The sequence below is a fragment of the Ursus arctos genome, unplaced genomic scaffold (genome assembly GCF_023065955.2).
Source record: "Ursus arctos isolate Adak ecotype North America unplaced genomic scaffold, UrsArc2.0 scaffold_17, whole genome shotgun sequence".
Lineage (NCBI taxonomy): Eukaryota > Metazoa > Chordata > Mammalia > Carnivora > Ursidae > Ursus > Ursus arctos.
In genome coordinates, this window is record NW_026622841.1 from 26,755,776 (window position 1) to 26,777,665 (window position 21,890).

At 41.6% G+C, this 21,890-nt stretch overlaps 1 protein-coding gene across 7 annotated transcripts in view; it reads left to right on the forward strand.

Moving 5' to 3' along the window:
• EPG5 (ectopic P-granules 5 autophagy tethering factor) overlaps positions 1 to 21,890 on the forward strand; it is a 162,903-nt gene that overhangs the window by 19,914 nt on the left and 121,099 nt on the right. For 5 of the 7 annotated variants that reach the window (XR_008959700.1, XM_057313113.1, XM_044382977.3 and 2 more), the window contains exons 8-16: positions 1,929 to 2,043; positions 2,689 to 2,839; positions 5,961 to 6,116; positions 9,830 to 9,987; positions 11,067 to 11,221; positions 13,300 to 13,440; positions 17,053 to 17,217; positions 19,068 to 19,187; positions 19,816 to 20,075. Coding sequence is in view for 6 of the 7 variants with exons in the window: in XM_057313113.1 (XP_057169096.1) it covers positions 1,929 to 2,043; positions 2,689 to 2,839; positions 5,961 to 6,116; positions 9,830 to 9,987; positions 11,067 to 11,221; positions 13,300 to 13,440; positions 17,053 to 17,217; positions 19,068 to 19,187; positions 19,816 to 20,075 (1,421 nt within the window). In the remaining variant the exon portion in view is untranslated. The remainder of the gene's footprint in view (positions 1 to 1,928; positions 2,044 to 2,688; positions 2,840 to 5,960; positions 6,117 to 9,829; positions 9,988 to 11,066; positions 11,222 to 13,299; positions 13,441 to 17,052; positions 17,218 to 19,067; positions 19,188 to 19,815; positions 20,076 to 21,890) is intronic. The other 2 variants (XM_057313114.1, XM_048218570.2) reach the window with 1 other exon arrangement.

Consider the following 21,890-nt stretch of genomic DNA (forward strand, 5'->3'; position numbering starts at 1 on the left):
AGGTAACGTGAGTCTGTATGATAAAGAGCTGGAGCTTACCAAGGTCTTCCTTTAACTCTTACGAATACTTCTTATCCAGGTCTTCTCGTTGGCAAGGTAGAAGATGGTTCTGTATTTGTGTTGAGAATTGAATGATCAAAATCCAATTTCTCAAGATAGTGCTTGTTGATTTTTCTTTCTGCTGTGCACAGGGCTAGTGTGTCTGCAAGGGATTTTTCCTCCAGCTAGTTATCTGTCCTAGTGCTTTTTTATGGTCCACATCCTGATTTGATGTGCTGTCCAGGGTGGCCAGGGACCAGATTGACTAAGATTCCTTCTTTTTAAAAGAAGTTGACAGTTTGCCGCAGACAGTTCTCAGAACCACAGCCCTGGCAGCTGTGGGGATCATGTCTGTGTATTTACCCAAGTGCTCATTCAGAAACGGGGGGCCCCCTTCACACTCATTTTACTCTTCACACATCTCTGCTAGAGACGCAGCAGTCACCCTGAAGAGAGCTTCTCAGGAGCTGGTGCAAGTTGGTCTTCTAAAGATTGTGATGGAATAGGTTTTCTCCCCCCCAAGAGTATTCTACCCTGAGAGAGAGGTCTTTTCTCTGGTAGGTTTCCTGCATTTACTCCCAGAGGCAGATGATGGTTGGGGACCCTGCAGTGGTGCCTGGCTCCTGGCTAGCACTCACTGACTGTTGAGTGAATTCAAGAGCTTGGGGAGTAGATGAGAACGTTGAGAGTGCTGTTGACTCCGAAAAGGCCGTGGAGAGGAAGGCGCTCTGGACTGTCCACGTTAGCGGCTCCTTGATGCTGGCCGTATTTTAGAGCCACCCCGGCAGCTTGCACGTCTTGCTCAGGCCCCACCCAGACATCCGACGTGCAAAAGCCTCCGTGGCGGTTCTAATGTACAGCCAGAGTTGAGAGCGACCGCTTTAAGTAGAGTTTCTGAGTATTGTTTGGTAGCCATTTAGGACCTAAAATGGGGAGGGGGTGGAATGAGTGGCTTGGGAAATTATGAATGAATTACATTAGTCCCTTGTTGAAATTGAGGTGTTATATTCTTCAGGATGTCTGGATCTTTTTACAGCATTCCCTTTTGAACGTAGTGTATTTTAGGACGCTGACAGCTTGATTTCTCAGATGACTTTAGTGCTCAGTATTAAACAAAAACCCCTGACGGTTTCCCCCATATAATCTCTATGTATGGCCTGTTACTCTCACCTGCTTTAGCGGCACCAGTTGACAACAGAGCTTCGGTTATCTGTAGCAAATGCAAATTACCTCTCCACGAGACAGTTGAATACTACAGTAGGCCTTGATTTTGGGGCAAGAGACTTGTAGCTAAAATAACTTCGACTGAGTATGTGGTTCTTTAATTCATGTTGTCAAAGCGCTGAGCTAAGGTTCCCCACTCCAGAGGAATTTTTTTTATTTAAATCTTCTTTGGGATGGACATTTCTTTGAGAGAATTTCAACCACGGAAGAATGGATATGACCCAGATGCACATAAAATTGTCTCACAATTTCAGGGGATTTATATCCAGTCCATCTACAGAACTGATAGTAGGAGGAGAAGTCCATAAAGACACATGGACTGTGATGTATCACTTGTGTCCGTGATAATTTAGCTCTTGTAACTCTAGACCATGGTATGCTCTCATCAAATCAGCTGATACCATTTTGCATCTTTTCCCTTAGTTTATTTAATAATGATTTTTTATTATATTATGTTAGTCACCATACAGTACATCCCCGGTTTTCGATGTAAGGCTCAATGATTCATTAGTTGTGTATAACACCCAGTGCACCATGCAATATGTGCCCTCCTTACTACCCATCACCGGTCTATCCCATTCCCCCACCCCCCTCCCCTCTGTAGCCCTCAGTTTGTTTCTCATAGTCCATAGTCTCTCATGTTTCATTCCCCCTTCTTCCCTTAGGATGAAGACCCCGAGACCAGTTGGCTTCTCCTTAATGAAGATGATTTGGTTATCCTTTTATCCCAGTTTCCGTTCCATGAACTCTTTCAACATCTTCTTGGGTTTAAAGCAAAAGGTAGACTGATTTCTTTTGTCATGTGTTATTTGGGATAGTGGCAAGCTCAACACAGGAACTCAGCCTCCAGCCTTCCATCTCGGGCAGGTTCCTGATTCAGGTTCCCTGGTGCCTGGCCATACGGTGCAGACATGGTTGCATCAGATCTCAGTGAGATTTCCTTCCTTTCTCTTGTGATTATAATTTCCCACCTAGTGCTAAAATGCAGAAAGGTCAGCTAGCTTGCACATGACCCAGCTTTTCTTTTTTTAAGATTTTATTTATTTATTTGAGAGAGAGAGAGAGCATGACCAGGGGCGGGGAGGGGCAGAGAGAGAGGGAGAAGGAGAAGCAGACTCCCTGCTGAGCAGGGAGCCCAGGTGGGGCTCGATCCCAGGACCCCGAGACCATGACCCAAGCCGAGGGCAGATGCTTAACCAACTGAGCCACCCAGGCACCCCCACACCGCCCAGCTTGAATATATTGTTTTCATTTTGCACTTTGTCTCAGGTTCCCCATTTCATGGTGACAGAGGAGCCTGAGCATGGGGATTGTTAAGCTTTCTCTGCCTTGGCTTTGTTTCTTCAGTGAGGTGTTTACACCCGTGTTCTTCAGTGTATTTTTGTAGTAATTATAATTTCTTCATTTTCTCCGATTAACTTCTAGGTGATTATTTACCTGAAACAACAAGACCTCAAGAGATGATGAAAATTTTTGCCTTTGCAAACTCACTGGTGGAGCTTCTGGCTGTGGGATTAGAGACCTTTAATAGGGCACGCTACAGGCAGTTTGTGAAGCGGATTGGTTATATGATCAGGTAATACTGCTGTTGGGACATCTGTTTCTATTTGCCTTTGCCTGGGTCAGACACACATACTGCGAAATTGGCATGATGGACATTCATGTCCGTGTAGTTTCATACACAACCTCTTTCATGATTTATCATAAAAGTAAGAAATTTTTTTTCACCATCTAGCAGATGGGAATTCTATAAATGCTTCCAGTCAGAATATTTGGTTAATTATCTCAAATTTAACTGGCTTGCTAGATAATTGTCCTTGGAGTCAGGGTCCTCTAAGCAGTTGCTGGGTTGAACTTGGCCAGAGAAGCTCAGCTCAGTCAAGGAAAATGAAGCCTTATTGAAGCCTCTCTCCTTTTCCCTTGCTCCCTGTTTTCTTCTACCTCCTCACTTTTGCCTGTGCTTTGGTAGCCATGTAGGACCTAAAATGGGGAGGGGGTGGAATGAGTGGCTTGGGAAATTACGAATGAATTACATTAGTCCCTTGTTGAAATTGAGGTGTTATATTCTTCGGGATGTCTGGATCTTTTTACAGCATTCCCTTTTGAACGTAGTGTAGAAGATTGGCAATAGCTCTCTCGTGTCATTGTTTCCCTGTTACTTCTCTTATTTTTTCTTATTCTGATTTTCTGTTAAATACCACTTAAAGAAAGTTGCAAAGACTTCTGTCAGTGGCCACTGTTTTGAACTAGGGGAAGCATTGTCATTTATTTGATGGAAATAAATTTAAGCATGAATAAATTTTGAGAACGTGTACTGCTCTTTATTGAATTAATTTTGTACCCTCTTTTCTGAGTCACTAATTTTTCTGTCTTTACTGTCATTCCCTCAGCACATCAATATGCTGTTATTTCTTCCAACCTCCCTTCCATCCACAAAAAGCCTCTAAAACTTCTCCCCTTCCTCAGTTATGTTTCCAAAACAAAATTGATTGTAATTAATTTATTTTTGATATGTATCCATGTGCTTTGTAAAGCCAGGTAAATGATTAAAGGATGCCCTGCAAGGCTGGGGGGTGACTTTTAAGGTCTTGAGAAAACCTTTAGTAGAGGCTGATGAAAACTAGATGGTGGGAGGAAGGATGGCTGGTGACTTGGAGAGTAATGTCTTTAAATCTAAAAGCCCATTTACTTATTATCAGAAGTCCAGACATTCATTTCTGATTCTGCTCCGTAAATAAGGTAAAACCTGTCCTTGTGCTCGTCTATGTGATGTAGGATTGAGTGCCAGGAATATACCTTCTCATTTTATTCTCCCATTAACTCTGTAGGAAAGGCATTGTTATTACTGCTTTAAGGTCAGTAGTCACTCTTTATAATATTTCTGTGTAAATACTTATAGCTGATTATTGTAGTGTGTTATGATTATTCTTTCTTTGTCTTCCATCTTTATTTTTCTTTGTATCTATCACAGATTCTTCTCACACCTTCCATTTGTAGAACAATTTTCTACAAGGTCCTTTTCTTCAGGTCATCTACTGGTTCCAGGTTTTTTCCTCCGTTCTTGCTTGAACTCTCCACAGTCACCCCCCCTCCGCACTCCCCGGACAGCTCTTAAGAATGAAGGTTGCTAATGAACTTTGTTCTCCTGATCCAGCGGCCAGTTCTGAGGCTTCCTCCTCCTTCATATCTCTCTCATAGTTTACATAGCTTTCTCAGAGTTGCTCACTTTCTCCTTAAAACATTTTCTTTGCTTGGTTTCCGTGATCCCACATTCTCCTGGTTTTTCCTCCATTTCCCTGGCTGCTCATTTTATGCTTCCTTGGTTGTTTTCATCCTCACTCCCAAACTTCTTGATGTTGGAGTCTCAGGACTTGGTTCCTGGACCTCTTCTCTCCATTGAAACTTGCTCTTGGGATTTCATCCATTCTCATGTCTTTCAGTATCATTGAAATACTGTTACGATTCTCAGAGTTCTATTTCCAGCGCATGACTCTCTCTTTAGCTTGTAAGCCCAGCTGCCAACTCAGCACCTTCACCTGGATGACTCACGAACATTGTAGTTGATACACCCGTTGGACCTCCCTTGTCCCGCCTCCCAGGCCGCTCCTCCTTGGCCTTCCCGCTTTCAGTAACTGGCAACTTTATTCTTCTGGTTGCTCGGGCCAGAATACTTGGTGTCATGCCTGACTTTTTACATCCCACATCCAGTCTACCAGCCAATTCTGTCCTCTCCACCTTCAAAACACTGTCTGTCATCAACTCTAAGATGCCACCAATTCTGAAGATGCATTTTGCGTGCCTCTAAGAAAAAATGCTACAAAAATATGGCATGTCATCAACTTGATACACATTCCCGTTGCAGGGATTACAGTGTGAAAGATGTGTGTCTTTTGAACTGATGAAACATGCCGTTTCCAGAAACCAGCTGCTTCTCCCCACTGTCACTGCTACCACCGTAGTTCATTCTCAGATATTTCTCCCTAATTATAATTGTAATAATCTCCTGACTTCTCTTCCTGCTTTTGCCCTTCTTCTCCCCTCTGCTGATTCTCACAACAGCCAGTGTTCCCTGTAAATGGTGAGTCAACAGCTTATGTCACTCCTCTGGTCCCAGTCTCATTCAGAGTAAAAGCCAAAGGGTTCACAGTGGCCTGGTCTTCACGGTCTGGTTTCCTGTCACTTTCCTGATTTCCTCTCCAGCCAGTCTCCCTCTCACTCACGTTGCTTTCACATGCCGGCTGCCTTGCTGCTCCTCCAACAATCTGAACACACCTTGGAGCCTTCACACTGGTTGTTCCTTCTACCTGGATGCTCTTCCCTTTGATATCCCTGTGATTTCTTCTGGTCTTTACTTGCACGTCCCTCTTCAGTGAGGCCTTTCCTGCTCCCATCCAGCTCCCTTACTCTGGCCAACTCCAGAGAAACTTTAGTGCCCTCTCCTACTTATTTTCCTCATCATCACTTATGACCGTATGACACATTATACTTTTCACTTTTCTTTAGTGTCTGTTTGCCCTCCACTAAATGTAAGCCGCATAAGGGTAGGGTTTGTCCCCCCACTGAATTCTCTTTAGCGCCTAGAAGATAGTAGGTGTTCCATAAATATATTGAATAAATTAATGCTTCAAATGTCATATAAAGGTGCCAGGATTGAGCGCATTAATGAAAAGTGCCATCTTGCCTTTCCTCCTGCTCAGGATGACCCTTGGTTATGTGAGCGACCATTGGGCACAGTTTGTGGGGCACAGCCGAGGCGTGGCTCTGGCACAGCAGCCCTACTCCGTGGAGAAACTACAGGTTGAATTTGATGAGCTGTTTTTGAGAGCTGTCCTACATGTGCTGAAAGCCAAAAGGTAAGATGTATGATAATTGCTGGGAAATGGCTCCCTGGCTAGTGAGGAAGATTGGTGTGAAAGTCATCGACTACAGTAGGTCTCTTATAATAATGTCTAAGTGTATTTCATCTGTTTCTTATCTTGGGCAAATTCGTTGTCTTTAGTTTCCTCATCTGTAGTGGTGACTGAAATGCGCTGTTTAAGGATTCTTTCGATCTTAAAATAACCCGATTCCGAATTCTCAGTTTTGCCATCCCTGAACTTTCGGGGTAGCCTTGAACGAGCTGTGAATTCTGTTTCCCACCTCAGTGCCTGAGAGAGGCAGAGTAGGTGCTCAGTGCACCGTACAAATGATCTGCCCATTTTATTGTTCAAGTTGTCTTACCGTGAGGATTCTCGTGCGTCCTAGTCCCCCGTCTTGGCTGTGTAAATGCTGTCTTCCGATCACGTTGCCTTTGTTGCTGCTTATAGCCTAGGATACACTTGAGGCGGAGGCAGGGGCACAGTGGCGGCTCCTGCACTGTCTTCCCTGAGCATCTGGCCACGTGTAGGACCAAGTTCTGCCGAGCATGGTGCCCTCCACTAGGAGACATTTGCTGGCCTCCAGCCCACTCATGAACTGCCAGCTTTTCCCCACCTTTGCCTTCTTCTGAGTTGTCTCTGCTCCCTCTTGCCATGGGTCTCTTAGCTTCAGCCCATATTTATTGTGTGTTGTGTAGTGGCTTTGAGTCTTGCCTGCTGTTTACTGTCACCTTGGGCAAGTCACCTAGTCTTTGTCTTCTCACTTTCTCATTTATAAAACGGAGATGATGGTAATGATTCTACCTGTTCATTGACCTCGTGGATATGTTCCCTGGATGAAGTGCAGTAATCTATGGAAATACTTTTTAAATCATGGAGGACTTTTTAGATGTAAGTGGTGGTGGTTCTTTTGTGGTTTCAGATGAAGAATAGAATAACTGCTCGCTTAGAGAACAATCAGAACTCCTTTGACTAAGTCTTAAGCACTTTTAGGCACTCAGAAAGCATGGGTCTAAGATAAATAGAACTTGGGCTTAGAAATTTATTTCTACTCGTTACACTATTTTGTTTGCTCGTTACTGTGTGTGTAAATTCGGTGGTCTCATGAGGTGCACCAGATCCTGTGCGGAACCCTGCAGAACAGTCTTCCGTCTCTGATCTGTCACTCGTCTTGTGGCCACTTAGCTGAGATGAAAAGCTCTCACCGTAGTTACCAGCTCCTAGAGTCTGAGCTGGGAACTGTCCTGTAGCAAAATACATGTAATTCACAAAGGTGATAATCATTTTAAACTTTAAAATATTGAGAACTGTTATTCTTGAGTATAACTTATTTTAGGAGAGAAATTACATGAGAATCAGATGTTTAAAGCCATGACATTTAAATTTATTTGGCACTCCAATAGAAATCTATCTTTTTCTTTCTTTCTTTCTTTCTTTCTTTCTTTCTTTCTTTTTCCTTTTTTTTTTTTTTAAAGATTATTTATTTATTTATTCGACAGAGAGACAGCCCGCAAGAGAGGGAACACAAGCAGGCGGAGTGGGAGAGGAAGAAGCAGGCTCCCAGTGGAGGAGCCTGATGTGGGGCTTGATCCCAGAACCCTGGGATCACGCCCTGAGCCTAAGGCAGACGCTTAACGACTGAGCCACCCAGGTGCCCCTCCAATAGAAATTTCTGACAGTGGTTATCCCTCAGCCTAAAGCAAAATGAAACCAAAAGACAGGAAAAACCTAAGCCAGACTTACTACATATCTGCCATATGGGGAATTTCGTGGCCTGAAATGCACAGTCCTGTGACATTACTTTTAAGGCCTCTGTAATTTCCTCTCATTGTTTTGGGATAAGTTATGCAAGAGTGTCAGGTCCTATGTGAGGTGTTAGGATAATTATTTAATAAGACAGAAGCTTGGCCCAACTGAACTTAACAGTCTCTTCAACCTTTGCTCAGGAGTCTAGCTATTGCTTTTCAGAATCTAGGTCAGTGGTAGTTTGGGCCACTAGCAGCATGATGGCCCACAGATGGGGGTCAGGCATGTACTGTTTAATTTCTTTTTCTCTTAATAAGCTTTGTTTGTTTGTAATCGGTCAGTTTGTAGGTTTTCCCAACATACAGCAACAGTTTTGAGTGCCTCCCTGTTTTTTTTTAAAGATTTTTTTGAGATAAAATTCACATAACCAAATTTTAATGAGCATTTACTGAGTGCTGATTCTTCTCAAGATACTGGATAATTAAAATATAAAACTCTAGGTTACGTTTTGGTTTCTTCAAAGATGAGCAAAACCTGGTTTCTGCTTTCAAATTGTTGTGGTTTGTATGTGTACGTAAATTTACAGCAACTTGAGGCATTTCTCCCTGTGTGGTTTAAGGAGCACTTGAGTCTGAGTCACCTGGGATGACTAGAACCTGCAAATTCTTGGGCCCAAGCTCTGACCTACAAAATCAGGATCTCTGTAGGCAGGCCTTGGAATCTGCATTTTCCACAAAGTCTCCCTTGGGTTTTTTTGTTTGCTTGCTTGTTTGTTTTGGGGAGTAAACCAATAGACGTTTATTAAGTGAAGATACAGAAAAAACTCTCGAGACTGAGAGGGGTCCTGACCAGGTTGCCACTGAGGACCTTTAGGGTTGGTCTTTCATAGAAAGCTAACCAAGGAACTTAAATCCTTTTAACATCTCTATTGATATCACCGTTGAGCAAGGACTGTGATAACACTTTCAATGGCTTACTTCATTTTTAGGGTCTGGTTATTCTTTGTTGTCACAGGTGATTATCATAAAAAAGACACCCTACCCTCCAGGCCTAGGGCAGGGTGGTCGGGTTTGTTCCCTTATCTCTGGTTTCCCCACACCTCCACGTTTTTGGGATTTCCGTGCGCCTGATCACATAGCCCCCATCTATCTCTCCCTACCTAGCCCCGCCTGTCCCTTACTCATTCCTCCCCCCTGGAATAGTCTCCCTGTGATTTTTCTGCCCACTCCAGTGTGAGAACCACTGGTAAAGGATATGATATCGCCAAAGTCAGGTATAGATGGAGTTCTGAAATAGTGCTGAGGAGGAAATCAGAGGAGGGCTTCACAAGTGGAGAGATGGCCGTTTGGAGGTACGACGTTCTCGCCAGGCTTGTCCAGGAATGGTCTCATACTCTGAATGCAGCGAGGGCTCTGGTGAGAAACATGGGTCTGAGCTGCATGGTGGAAGCCTTTGAACGTGGGGCTGTGGAGTGTGAATTTCATTCAGTGATGAGTAGGGAGTCCCCGGAGGGTTTTTGATTCTCCTCCCACTCATTGCACGTGTGTCTGTGTGCACACTTGTACCTGCACATAGGCTCAGACACATTCATCCATATCTAAGCACCTCTCTGTCACTCAGGCCTTAAAAAGATCTTTGGTTCAAAACACTGCTCTGCCTTAGTGGCCTTATGTGTAAATTGGGGGTAGTATCAGTAATAATGCTTGCATTGGTTTTAGTGAGGATCGAATGAGATGGGATATATGGTGGGGTGATAAGAACAGTGCCTGGCACGGACTAAGTGCTGTGGGACTGCTGATATTATTGTTACCCATCCTTGAGGTGTTGATGGCCAAAGCATGTTAGAAAAATTGCTGTGTTGTGATTTTAGGACTTTTTTTTCTACCAAAGCAGGTCTGCCTGCTTTCTCAGTGTGGTGAAGTTGACTGATACATGAAATTATTCCTACTCTTTAAAACATGCAGACTTGGCATTTGGCTGTTTATGTCGGAAATGCCCTTTGGGACGCTGTCGGTTCAGATGCTCTGGAAGCTCTTCTACCTCATGCACCAGGTGGAGAGTGGGAATCTGGAGGAGCTCTGCGTCACTCTCCCTCCTGCTGAGTGCAAGAAGCAGCTCCAAGGTACAGCCTGGCCAAAGTATGCAGCATAGAGCTTTCCTTCCCTGTGTGCCTTTGCTCTTCTTGGCTTTATTCCTTTTATTTTTAGAAGGACTAAGAGAATATTTTACTCTGTGTACTCATATATAATAATTTTGAAATTCAAAAATTGCTTTATTGTTTTGACATATTAGAATGATAATTCTGGTTTTCATTATTCTTAAAATGCTCTGGGTAGTAACTTGTTATGATCCCAGCTTGGGGATGGGAAATGAAAATTGGGTTGTAAATGCCCCCATGGAGTTATTTTGAAAATACAGGACACTTGATGGACTAGCTTTGATTTCTCAAATGTGTAAACACATGGAAAGAAGTGTAGGATTATTGCCTTCTTTCTGTGAAAATTCCATCAGGGGAATAATTTTTAAACAGATTTTTAAAAATCTTTTCCTCTGCATCTTTGCCTTTGTGACATTTAGTTTTCTGTCACAGATCCCAAAGCTGTTTGTCAGTAGTGTCCCCTAGTAACAGAATGTAAAGTATTACATTACACTGCATCCTCCAAGATGTTGGTAGAACCAACACACTGTATACTGTTTATTACCTTTAGCAGTGCCGCAGTCATGGTTGTAACTAATTCTTGCCCCAGATTTTCATTTATAAGAAAATCTCTTGTTTGGATTGAATGCTGTGTTTGTGCTGAGTGCTTTGCTAGTCGGAGCAGTTTTCATTAGTAAGGTTGTCCTCATTCATTTGGCTGACAGTTACCAAGTTGTTTCAAGTGTGTCTTTGAAGGTGTCTCACCTGGTGACAAAACCCATCACTAGTTACTAGTGTCATTTAATCTTCAACAACCTTTTAAGGCAGGTGGAGAAACTGAGAATTGGAAATGTTAAGTGGCAGCTCTGAGGCTACATTATATGTAGAGTTGGAATTTCGTCTGGCCTTTTTCCTGAAGCCTATAGAAATCCATTCTGGAACAAAGACTCTTAAATATTTTTTAATGTCTTTTAATTTTATATCTTCTTTCTCTCTGGAAGAGTGATTAAAGTGATACATCTTCATTCTTTCCCTATTTTAATTTTCTTGCCCTGAACTTGCAGACCCAGAACACTTTGTGAACTTTGAGAAGTGTCTTTCTTCCATGAACAGCTCGGAAGAGATTTGCCTTCTGACTACATTTGCTCAGATGGCTCAGGCCAGAAGAACCAATGTGGATGAAGACTTCATAAAAATTATTGTTCTGGAGATATATGAGGTTAGAATATTAAGTTTTAGAAATCAGCTAAAAAATGTTTTCTTGGGGATTGTCCATGCGTTGATTCTTTTGGGATTGCTTTACAAAAAAAATATGATGAACTTGTACTGTCCACACTCAGGAAAGGAGATAGAAAATCAAAGGAATATAATTTAGCTATAAGGAGTATTGAAAATATGGATCATACTCATTCCATTTCCCCCTACTGTCTCTTGACATTTGATGCATGAGTTTTGGTGAGGAATAGACAATCTGATGACATAGCCTGACACTTGGGTTTTAACACTGTCTGTTACCCCTTTTCCCCACAACAGTGCCAATAACACAGAGGCCTGCCTCTGAGCCAGTTTATTTATTTATTTTTAAAAAGATTTTATTGATTGATTGATTATGCAAGCAGGGGGAGAGGCAGAGGGTGAGGGAGAGAGAATCTCAAGTAGACTCCCCAGTGAGCATGGAGCCTGACATGGGGCTCGATCCCACAACCCTGAGATCATGACTTGAGCCAAAATCAAGAGTCAGATGCCTGTCTGACTGAGCCACCCAGGCATCCCTTCCAAGCCAGTTTAAATGAGATGGTGGAAAGGATACTGGTGCTCAAGTAGAAGACCTGGGTTTGTTTTAACTGCTAGCAGTTGCCCATCTCACAGCTGAAAAGGTGCCCCACCACTCTGGGCTCAGCTTCCTCAGCTATAAAATGACAGGCTGGGATGAGATCCTTGCCTTCTTCACCTTTTCACTGAGCCATCCCTAAGGGAGGAAGACAGCAGACTCTGGACCCTGAGTGTCTAGAGACATAACCCATATATTTAAAAAGATGCTTTAGGGGCGCCTGGGTGGCGCAGTCGTTAAGCGTCTGCCTTTGGCTCAGGGCGTGATCCCGGCGTTCTGGGATCGAGCCCTGCATCGGGCTCCTCCGCTGGGAGCCTGCTTCTTCCTCTCCCACTCCCCTGCCTGTGTTCCCTCTCTCGCTGGCTGTCTCTCTCTCTCTCTCTCTGTCAAATAAATAAAATCTTAAAAAGATGCTTTAATTAAAAAAAAAGATGCATATTTTCCACTTAGATTATCATTTATCTGTTTATCTTCATTAGAAAATATTTCTTCCAAACTATTCAAGTAAACTTAAAGTTATGTTTGAGGAAGATTATCTGAGTTTATTACCTTCTCGCTAGTACTCCAGTTTGAGAATGATAGAACTGGATGATCTAAAGTCCTTTTCCAGGATCAGATACTAGGCTATTCCTGTATTTGTATTTTGTACTTAATGCATGAAGTTAAGGCCTAAATCGATCTGGAATTCCAGACTGTCATCATGGTATGAGACTGTTGCAGGGGGTGGGGGAAGGGCTGTTTTCATACACGGTAAGTGGCATTCTCAGTCTTTTGTGAAAGTAAAATTGTGCTCTTGAATGTTTCAAGGGTTTTGGTTAGTACTCAGAGTAAAAATTATATTGTGTGTTACATTCTGATGCTGCTTGTGTGTGTGTGTGTATAACTGTGTGAAATTGAAGCAGTACTTAATCTTACAGAGATGCACTCTCACCTTTTTCTATTCTATTCTGTTATTTTTCTGTTCTCTTCCCTTGTGTTTTTTAAAAAACCTGCTTGCCATTGGCATCAGTGGAGTGCAGCCTGTACTTTGGAATATGTTGTTTAAGAGGAGTTGGTGAACATTGCTATTTTAGAAGCTCTTGTTGTTGGGGATCTTATTTTGTAGGAGAAAATAGGGATTTCTGTGAAATGCATTCTGATTTTCATCATTTTAGCAATTTTCTCAAATTTAAAGAAGTTTTTACACCAAAGGGACTATTTTATAGTTACAGACAGACTTTGGGACATACTTCCTGTTTGGGGTACTTGAAGTCATTGTTACATAGTTGCTTCCCTGCCTCTTCTGACTCCTAGGCTCAGGGTAGACAGTTTGCCCTCCAAAGGTCTATCTTTTTGAACATGGTGCGATCCAAGGCTCAGTGTGAGATTCTTTCTCCTTTACTTGAAAACATCCTAAATGAATTATGGAACTGTGTTTTGACTGGTAATTGACTGAAAGTGCCATCTCCACCTCCTCCCATTTTTAGGTATCTTATGTCACCCTGTCCACCAGAGAGACTTTTTCAAAGGTTGGTCGAGAGCTCTTAGGGGCCATTACAGCTGTTCACCCTGAGATCATTTCTATCCTTTTGGATCGAGTTCAAGACACCATTGACCAGGTGGGAATGGTAAGAACACTGATTTTGTTTTGCTTTTTTTGATCTGTTAAATCCTGTTAAATCCTGCATTCATGGAGCAATGAGAAAAATAGTCAGGTTGTTGTCACATTGTTTTGCTGCCTACCATCACCATCATCCATCTACAGAATTCTTCATCTTGCAAAACTGGAACTCGGTACCGATTAAACAGTAAGTCCCCATTCCCTCCATCCTCCACCTTCCAGCCCTGGCAACCAACATTCTCCTTTCTCTCTCTATGAGTTTGACTGCTCTAGGTACCTCATATAAGTGAAACCATCCAGTATTTATCATTTTGTGATTGGCTTACTTCATTTAACATATTGTCAATGTGTATGCATGTCATAGCACGTGTCAGAATTTCCTTCCTTCTTAAGCCAGAATAATATTCTATTATATGTATAGACCACATTTTGTTTATCTGTTCATCTGTTGATGGGCACTCGGATTGCTTCTTCCTTTTGGCTGCTGTAAATGATGCTGCTATGAACACGAGTATACATCTGTCTCTTTGAGACCGTGCTTTCGATTCTTTTGGGGATATACCCAGAAGTAGAATTGCTGGAACATAGGATAATTCTATTTTTCATTTTTTGAGGCACCACCATACTGTTTTCCATGTGGCAGTGGTAATTTTTAAGAAAAGCATTGTATCCCACTGTGATGTGATCATATTGAGATGAAAGGCCTTTTATATGCCATATACAGGAGCATGTTTTTGTTTGCTCAGTTTTGAGTGATTATCTAATGGAATGAGTCCCAAAGAAATATACATGGAGGGGGTCATGAGATTCTTTCCATTTGATTGAGCCCATCACCATATTCTCTTAAGTGTTTTTCTGGTTTTGGCTACACTTACATTTTAAATTCGGTCATAATACTTCAAGTAGTAAACTGTGCCCAGAGATAATGTTTAACTTAACTGTAAAAATTGGGACCATAAGGTTTTTAGAGCACATCTTCTAAAATATGCGTCCATTCTCTGTTTATACCTGTAGTTCTTTTGTGCTCTATGAACTTGCTGACATTTTTGGAGGAATTTGTTCAAAGCCTCTGTGCCTTTAGATGAATAGGATAGCTTTGAATATTTTTGTTGTCATCTTGGGATAATCAGGAATCAGATGTAGCCCCAGAGCCTGGGAATGGTCTGTGGGCTCTAAATTGTTCTAGTTTTCAAATGTTGAACCATTATTGTTCACTGGAATAAAAGCCACTTGGTCATGGTGTATTAGTCTTGATATATGTTGATAGATTCAGTTTGATAATATTTTTTGTTGAGGATTTTTACGTGTATATTCACGAGAGGTATTGATCATCTATAGTTTTATTGTTATGTCTTTGTTAGGTTCTGATTTTAGGGTTATGTTGGCCTTATCATTTGAGTTAAGAAGCATTCCTTCCTCTTCTATTTTTTTAAAAGAGTTTTTTAAGATTGTTATTAATTCTAACTTGACTCTTTCGTGGAGTTTACCAATGAAATCATCTGGCCCTAGAGTTTTCTTTGTAGAAAACCCTTTGATAACAGTTTGCATTTTTAAAATAAATATAAGGTTGTTCAGATTTTTATTTTTCCTTAGTTTTGGTAAGTTATGTTTTTAAAGGCATTTTCCCATTTCATTTAACTAGTTGAATTTTTCGGCATAGAGTTTTTGGTAATATTCCCTTGTAACTTTTTAATGTCCCTGGGTCTTTCATGATAGCCACACTTTGATTTTTGGTGGACAGATACATGCTATACCATTATTTTAACTAGCAGGGATAGTTGTTTTTCTGGACAGATCTCATTGTTATACTCATTGTTCTAGAACCATTATTTCGCCCTTTCTTTCAGATTCTCACCGGGTAAAGTAGGATTTTTCCATCTTTAAAATTACTGTTTTACTATTTAATTCAGAATATTCAAGACCTATATTAACAAGTCCTCATGAAAATTTATGTGAGTGCACACACACACAAAGGAAAGATTTCTTTAAAATTTATTTTTTCTATTATTCTTCCACATTTTGTTTTGCCTCTCATTGGAGCAGTGCAGGAACCTGAGAAATACTAGTATGTATATTGTAGATCTGTGTTGTGCAATATAGTAACCACTAGGTGCATATAACTGTAGAGTCCTTGAAAGATGGCTAGTCCAAATTGAGATGTGCTGTAAGTGTAAACTCCTCGCTGGGTTTCCAAGACTTTGTGTGAACAAAGTACTCTTTGTAACATGTCTCAATAGTTTTGTGTAATGATTACGTGTTGCTAATGTATTGGATATATTGGATTAAATGAAATATATTATTAAACATAATTTTACTTGTTTCATTTAACTCTTAAAAATGTGGCTATTAGAAAAATTAAAATTACATCTGTGGCTTGCATTATATTTCCGCTGGATAGCACTGTTCTAGACATTATAAAATGGATTGCTCTTCTGATCATTCTCCCTTAAAGCAAACTCTGTTGAGTGAACCAAGATTTACCTTAATTTGCACCCATGGGTATGTTATTCAAACAGTGATGCTATAGACTTTTTGTAAACAGTATTTAAAAAACTTTTTTATTATGGGGGTGCCTGGGTGGCGCAGTCGTTAAGCGTCTGCCTTCCGCTCAGGGCGTGATCCCGGCGTTCCGGGATCGAGCCCCACATTAGGTTCCTCCACTAGGAGCCTGCTTCTTTCTCTCCCACTCCCCCTGCTTGTGTTCCCTCTCTCGCTGGCTGTCTCTGTCAAATAAATAAAATCTTAAAAAAAAAAACAACTTTTTTATTAATAGAATCTTTCAAATCTATATAAAAGAGAGACTAGGGTAATGGATCCCTGTGTGCTCATCATCCAGCTTCAACAGTTACCCACTCTTGGTTGATCTCGTTTCCTCTTTACCTCCATCCACTCCTTGTCCCTCCTCCCCAGATTGCTCGGAAGCTAACAAATATCTTTTCAAATGCCACAGAAGAAACAATTACTTTTTTTATAGTTGACATGCAATATTTTATTCGTTTCAGGTGTACAACATAGTGATTTGACAATTGCGTACATTATGAAATGCTCACCACGATAAGTGTAGTCACCATCTGTCATTATACAAAGTTATTACAATATCATTGACCGTAATCCCTATGCTGTACTTCTCATCCCTGTGACTTGTTTATTTTATAACTGGAAATTTGTACCTTTTTCACCCATCCCCATACTTCCCTCCCCTCTGGCAACTACCAGTTTGTTCTCTGTATTTGAGTCTATTTCTGGTTTTTGTTTATTTAAGTCATTATTTAAAGTGCTTAATCTTTTTGTAAAATGAACAACTATCTCCTCATTTATCATGGCTTTAAATTTGGGTCTTGGTGTTCTTAAATGGTTTTCTTAAATGGAAGTGTACCAATTTATATATAACAAAGGATTATTGAACTTTGCAAGGGATAGCAAAATGTGCTTTTGGTGTATCATTAGTTTTAATATTTATTTCATTTGGTTGTCCATGATGTCCATTTCATTTGTCTAAAAAGCAAACAAAGCCCCACGTCTTTTGGAAAAAATTTTTGCAAGCAGTTTAATATAATATTATAGTAATACAGGATTGTCCTTCTGTTTCAATCCTAATTATCATTTTCTTTTAAATAAGGTTTCTTTATACTTGTTCAAAGAACTGCCTTTGTATCTCTGGCGACCATCTGCCTCTGAGATAGCTGTGATTCGGGATTGGTTATTGAATTATAACCTGACAATGGTGAAGAATAAATTGGCCTGCGTTATTCTAGAAGGACTGAATTGGGGATTTGGTGAACAGGTATGTGTTAAAACCATTCTCTAGAGACTGAGTTCTACACTCATCAGTTTTAAAGAAATGTTTTCTCAAAACATAAACATTTCCAATTATCATTTGCAAAGTCTGCAAATTCTTTTAGCTGTGTCAGAGTTTAGGATCTTTTCTTTGATTCTGTTTTGCAGAGTGACCATCCTTTAAATGAAGATAAATTGTTCCACAGTAAAAATTCTCCTCTTTTTCCTTACACCATTTGTATCTGTTGTGTTATCTTTAGTTATTTACTGAAGTTCCTCCTATTTGCCTCTCCTGCCTCTGGTCCCTCTTCCTCCTGGATTTTGTCTCGCATGTCACTGCTAGATTTGTTTCCTAAAACACTGTGCATTGGTTAAGAGCCTACTCTCTAAGCCAGCCTACATGCCTGGGTTCTGTTCCCAACTCTGCCACCTCCTGGCTCATTGACCCCGAATGCATCTTCAACTCTCAGGGCCTCAGGTGGTCATCTGTCAGCATTGATACTAACATGCTTACCTTGTAGGATTGTTGTAAGGATTCAGCAAGTTAGGACATGTGGAACATACAGGACAGTTCTTGGTGCACATTAAGTACTCAGCGGTGGTAGTTTTTGTTAATAGTTTTTTATAGTTTTATTAACAATAGCTTATTATTAAGAGTTTGCTACCTATCATATGTCTCCAAAGATGCCATGTCAATGATTTTGACTGTTAAAACTTTCCTTCCTCTTTACCCTAGACCTTATTAGTTAGCTCTTAGACCAGAATGTTTCGACATTATACAGGGGAAATGGGGGAGAACTCAGCCCTCTCTGTCTGCCAGCTTTTGTTCTGAGCAAATCATATCCATCTTGTGAGGTTTGCATGAACTTGACCCCTGTTGTACAGATGAGAAAACTGGAGCCAGGCAGCTTTTCTCCCCAGGTGTCCCTGGCCACCTGGGTCTGCCCCTGGGTCCATTTGGGGCTTCTCCTACTGCAGTGCAGGTGGGTGAGAGCTGTAGGGCTCTGTTTTCCATCTTCCCGTTCTCTGACTTATGAGTAGAACCCCCGTCCCCCTGCCAGCCCTTCCTCTCCCGGCAGGCTGTGTGAGGACTTCCCTATGAGAGTGTCCACGATCCTTTGTTAGGAAAGTCATCTTCTGTTAAAGGATTAAGAGATGTATTTCTTCAGGTTGCAAAGAAATTCGATAGGCAACTTCAAGCTCCTGAAGGAATATTTTATCTATGTTGTTGATTATCTTTTTTTTTTTTAAGATTTTATTTATTTATTTAGAGAGAGAGCAGTTGTGTGTGTGAGGGGGGTTGGGTGGGGTAGGAGCAGAGGGAGAGGGAGAGAGAATCTCAGAGACCCTGAGATCATGACCTAAGCTGAAATCAAGAGTTAAGATGTTTAACCACCTGAGCCACCCAGGGGCCCCTGTGTTGTTGAGTATCTTATATATTTTCACTGATGATAGAATAATGAAAGGGAATATAGACTTAATTTATTAAATATCTTCCTGTTTAACAATAATTGAACATCTTCCTGGTTTGTGGCAATGCCCTTTAACTTGTAACCCAAAGACTTAAAAGAACTTCTCGGGTGGGGGCTGGGGAGTTACATTCAAAGATACCTTAGATACCTGGGGTCCGAGATGAGTTGGGTTCAAACCTATCTAAGTGCAATGTAATGGTTCTTTAAGATTTCAGTGTTTTTTCCTATTGTCATTTTATAACTTAATTTTTAGGGAATGTAATTTTTAGAAAGCTTAAGTTCTATGTCCAAGATGCTTTTTTACTGTTTTCCCTAGTCTTTTTATTCAAGGATATGTTAAAAAAATCAAGGTGGCATGTTTTGTAATTATTTTTCTCTTTAAAAGGGTACCCTTCATCTGGATCAAGCAGTTCATGCTGAAGTGGCTTTAATGATTCTTGAAGCGTACCAGAAATACCTTGCACAGAAGCCGTATGCCGGGCTTCTTTCTGAAAGTATGAAGCAGGTATTTCCTTTTCTTATATACTGAGAACATCTTTATTGTAAGTGGCCTGGGTGGGTAAAGTTACAGTATTTACCCTTAGATTGCCTAAGAACATTTCTGGCAATTTAAGATACTGAAATTGAATTCTGTGGTTAAAGATTTTTCTTTGAGAAGTAGCTTACATATGACCATTTTAATATTGTGGAATTCAGTGCATTTACTGGCTCAGGAGAACAGACTGTTACATGTTCAGGAACTTTGCAAACCAGGTTGTTAACCTGTTGGTAGCATGAAGCCGACCATGGTGGGAGTTTTTACGCCACCAAAATTGACAAACCCTGTAAATGATCTCCCATGCTCCAGCTGGTTGTTAAAACTTATTTATTATCACACCATTTGTTGTGTACCAACTTTTGTGTTATTACTCCTTTGCTTGCACTGACTCAGATCAGGTTCACAAAGTGACTAGCAAGCAAGCAGAAATGGTCAGTTGTGAGAAATTGCTTTAATTGCTGCAAACACTGAGTACTGGTAAGTAGTATGTCCTCTCTTTTGAGAACGTTGTCGATCACAGAGGGAAATGGGCGGGTGAGCTCACTGATTTAATTTGTATGTGACTAATGTGGCTTAAAATAAATAATTGTTTTAGGTTTCATATTTGGCCAGTATTGTTCGATATGGAGAGACACCTGAGACCTCATTTAACCAGTGGGCCTGGAACTTGATCTTGAGGTTAAAACTGCACAAAAATGATTATGGAATACAGCAGAATTGTCCAACTGTTCCCTTCTCCAGCACGGTGCCTGACATGACAGAGTCACCCACGTTTCATCCTCTCTTGAAGGCTGTTAAGGCGGGCATGCCCATCGGCTGTTATCTGGCCTTAGCAATGACCTCCATGGGCCACAGGTACAGTGTGGGCTGAACCCCTAGGGTTGCTGAACCTTGTAGTCAGTGATTCTAGATCTCATTTTTCACATCCCGAGGTCTGAGGCCTCCATCAAACCGATCTAAGGGTGATCAGGACCAAATCATAAGCCTTATTAATGGCTTCTCCAGGGGAAATGCTGCCCAAATTCGTATAAGACAGATTTGTACCAGAAAGTCACCTCATACATTATGGAGAGAGTATACCTGTCTACCAGAGTGGAATGTTTATGTCAGCAGTAGGTATTTTCTCTTCTTTGGAATAGAGATCACATAAAAATAATTGGCTGTCCCTACTGAATTTTGTTTAAAGTGATGACAGCCCATCTCAGGCTTCTCCGCTGAAGGGCTAAACCTGCCCGGAGGGCAGAAAGGCCTGATCTGGTCACATGCGTCTCCAGCATGAGCGCAGAGCTGTCTCTCTTTCTTCCACTGGAGCATTTACCACACTGTGTTGTAGTTGTCTGTTCACTCTTCTCAGGGATCGTCTGTGAGGTCCTAACCTCAGGAACCATTTTTGTTTGTGTTACCATTTCACCCCTAGTGCTGACGGCTGTAGCCGGTGCTGGAAGTAGCTGGTGCAGGAAGTAAATGAACGAGTTCTTAGTTGGTTAAAAATCCTTTTTTTTTTTTTTTAAAAGATCATTTTCCTACCATGTATTAATTTTTTCTAGCCTGTTTTTCTAAAATCTCTTTCACCTACATGCTTTCTGGTTCTTGCATTTTAGACTCACTGTAATACCTCTTTAGCATCCCGATTTCAACATCTTGTTTCACATCACATGTATTTTCAGTGGGATGCCAGGTATCTTTGCAGCTTTTGTGTTCAGCCTCGTGCTCTGAAGCGGGAGAGATACGGAATTGTTAGCTGCCTTCAGCTTGCTGACAGTTTAGTGGAGCTGGTCGACAGAAGGCAGTCGGCAGCACTAAAGATGTGATTGTGGGCCGGATGAGGTTTGTAGAGCGGTGCTTCTCCACCCTGGCTGCTCTCTAGAGTCCTGTTCGGAGGGATTCTAAAATTACCTGTACAGAGAAGAGGGTGAGAATCCGGATCTCATTGGTCTGGGGGCCAGTTCTCCAGATTATTCTAATGTACAGCCTGGATTGGAAACCACTCAAAAGTATGAACAAAAGGAATTTCAAGGAAGGAGAGATCATGAGGGCAAGACGCCTGTGTAGAGGTGCTGAGCTTTGGAGAGAAGTCTTGAGGAGAGACGGCATCCGAGGCTGGGGGACAGAGTGGTGACGCGCACCCTCTCCAGGGGACTAGTGCCCCCAGTGTGGAAGATTCAGCCACGGACCTTGCCCTCCTCACCCGCCGAGCACCTGTGCACTCCAGCAGCACCCCTACTGTATTGCCGTGTGATAGTGTCTCTCGCTCTCCTCGTGCACTGCATGCTCCTTGAGGGCAGAGCATTGTCTTGTCATCTGTGTGTCTCCACAGCTGGATTTGTAGGTGTTTGACTGCGTGAACATGAGAAGGAGCAGCGGGTGTCTGAGTGGGTAGGGGGAGAGGTGCAGGGTGATGAGGAAGCACTCCTAACCAAAGCCCGTGCTGCCTGTTAGTAAGCACAGGTGATCAGGTAGGTGAGTAGGGCCCAAGTGTGATGGACAGATTTGAAAGTCCGGTGAAAGAGGGTAGAACTGATACACTAGGACAAGGAGAAAGCTTTGGAAAGCATTCTACATTTTTTCCAGTAGCCCTAGGGTCATTTACTAGGTCCAGTTTCCTGTACCTCAGGTTCCTCATCTCTAAAATGGGAATCATGGTAGTACTGGGCTTACTTGATAAGCCTT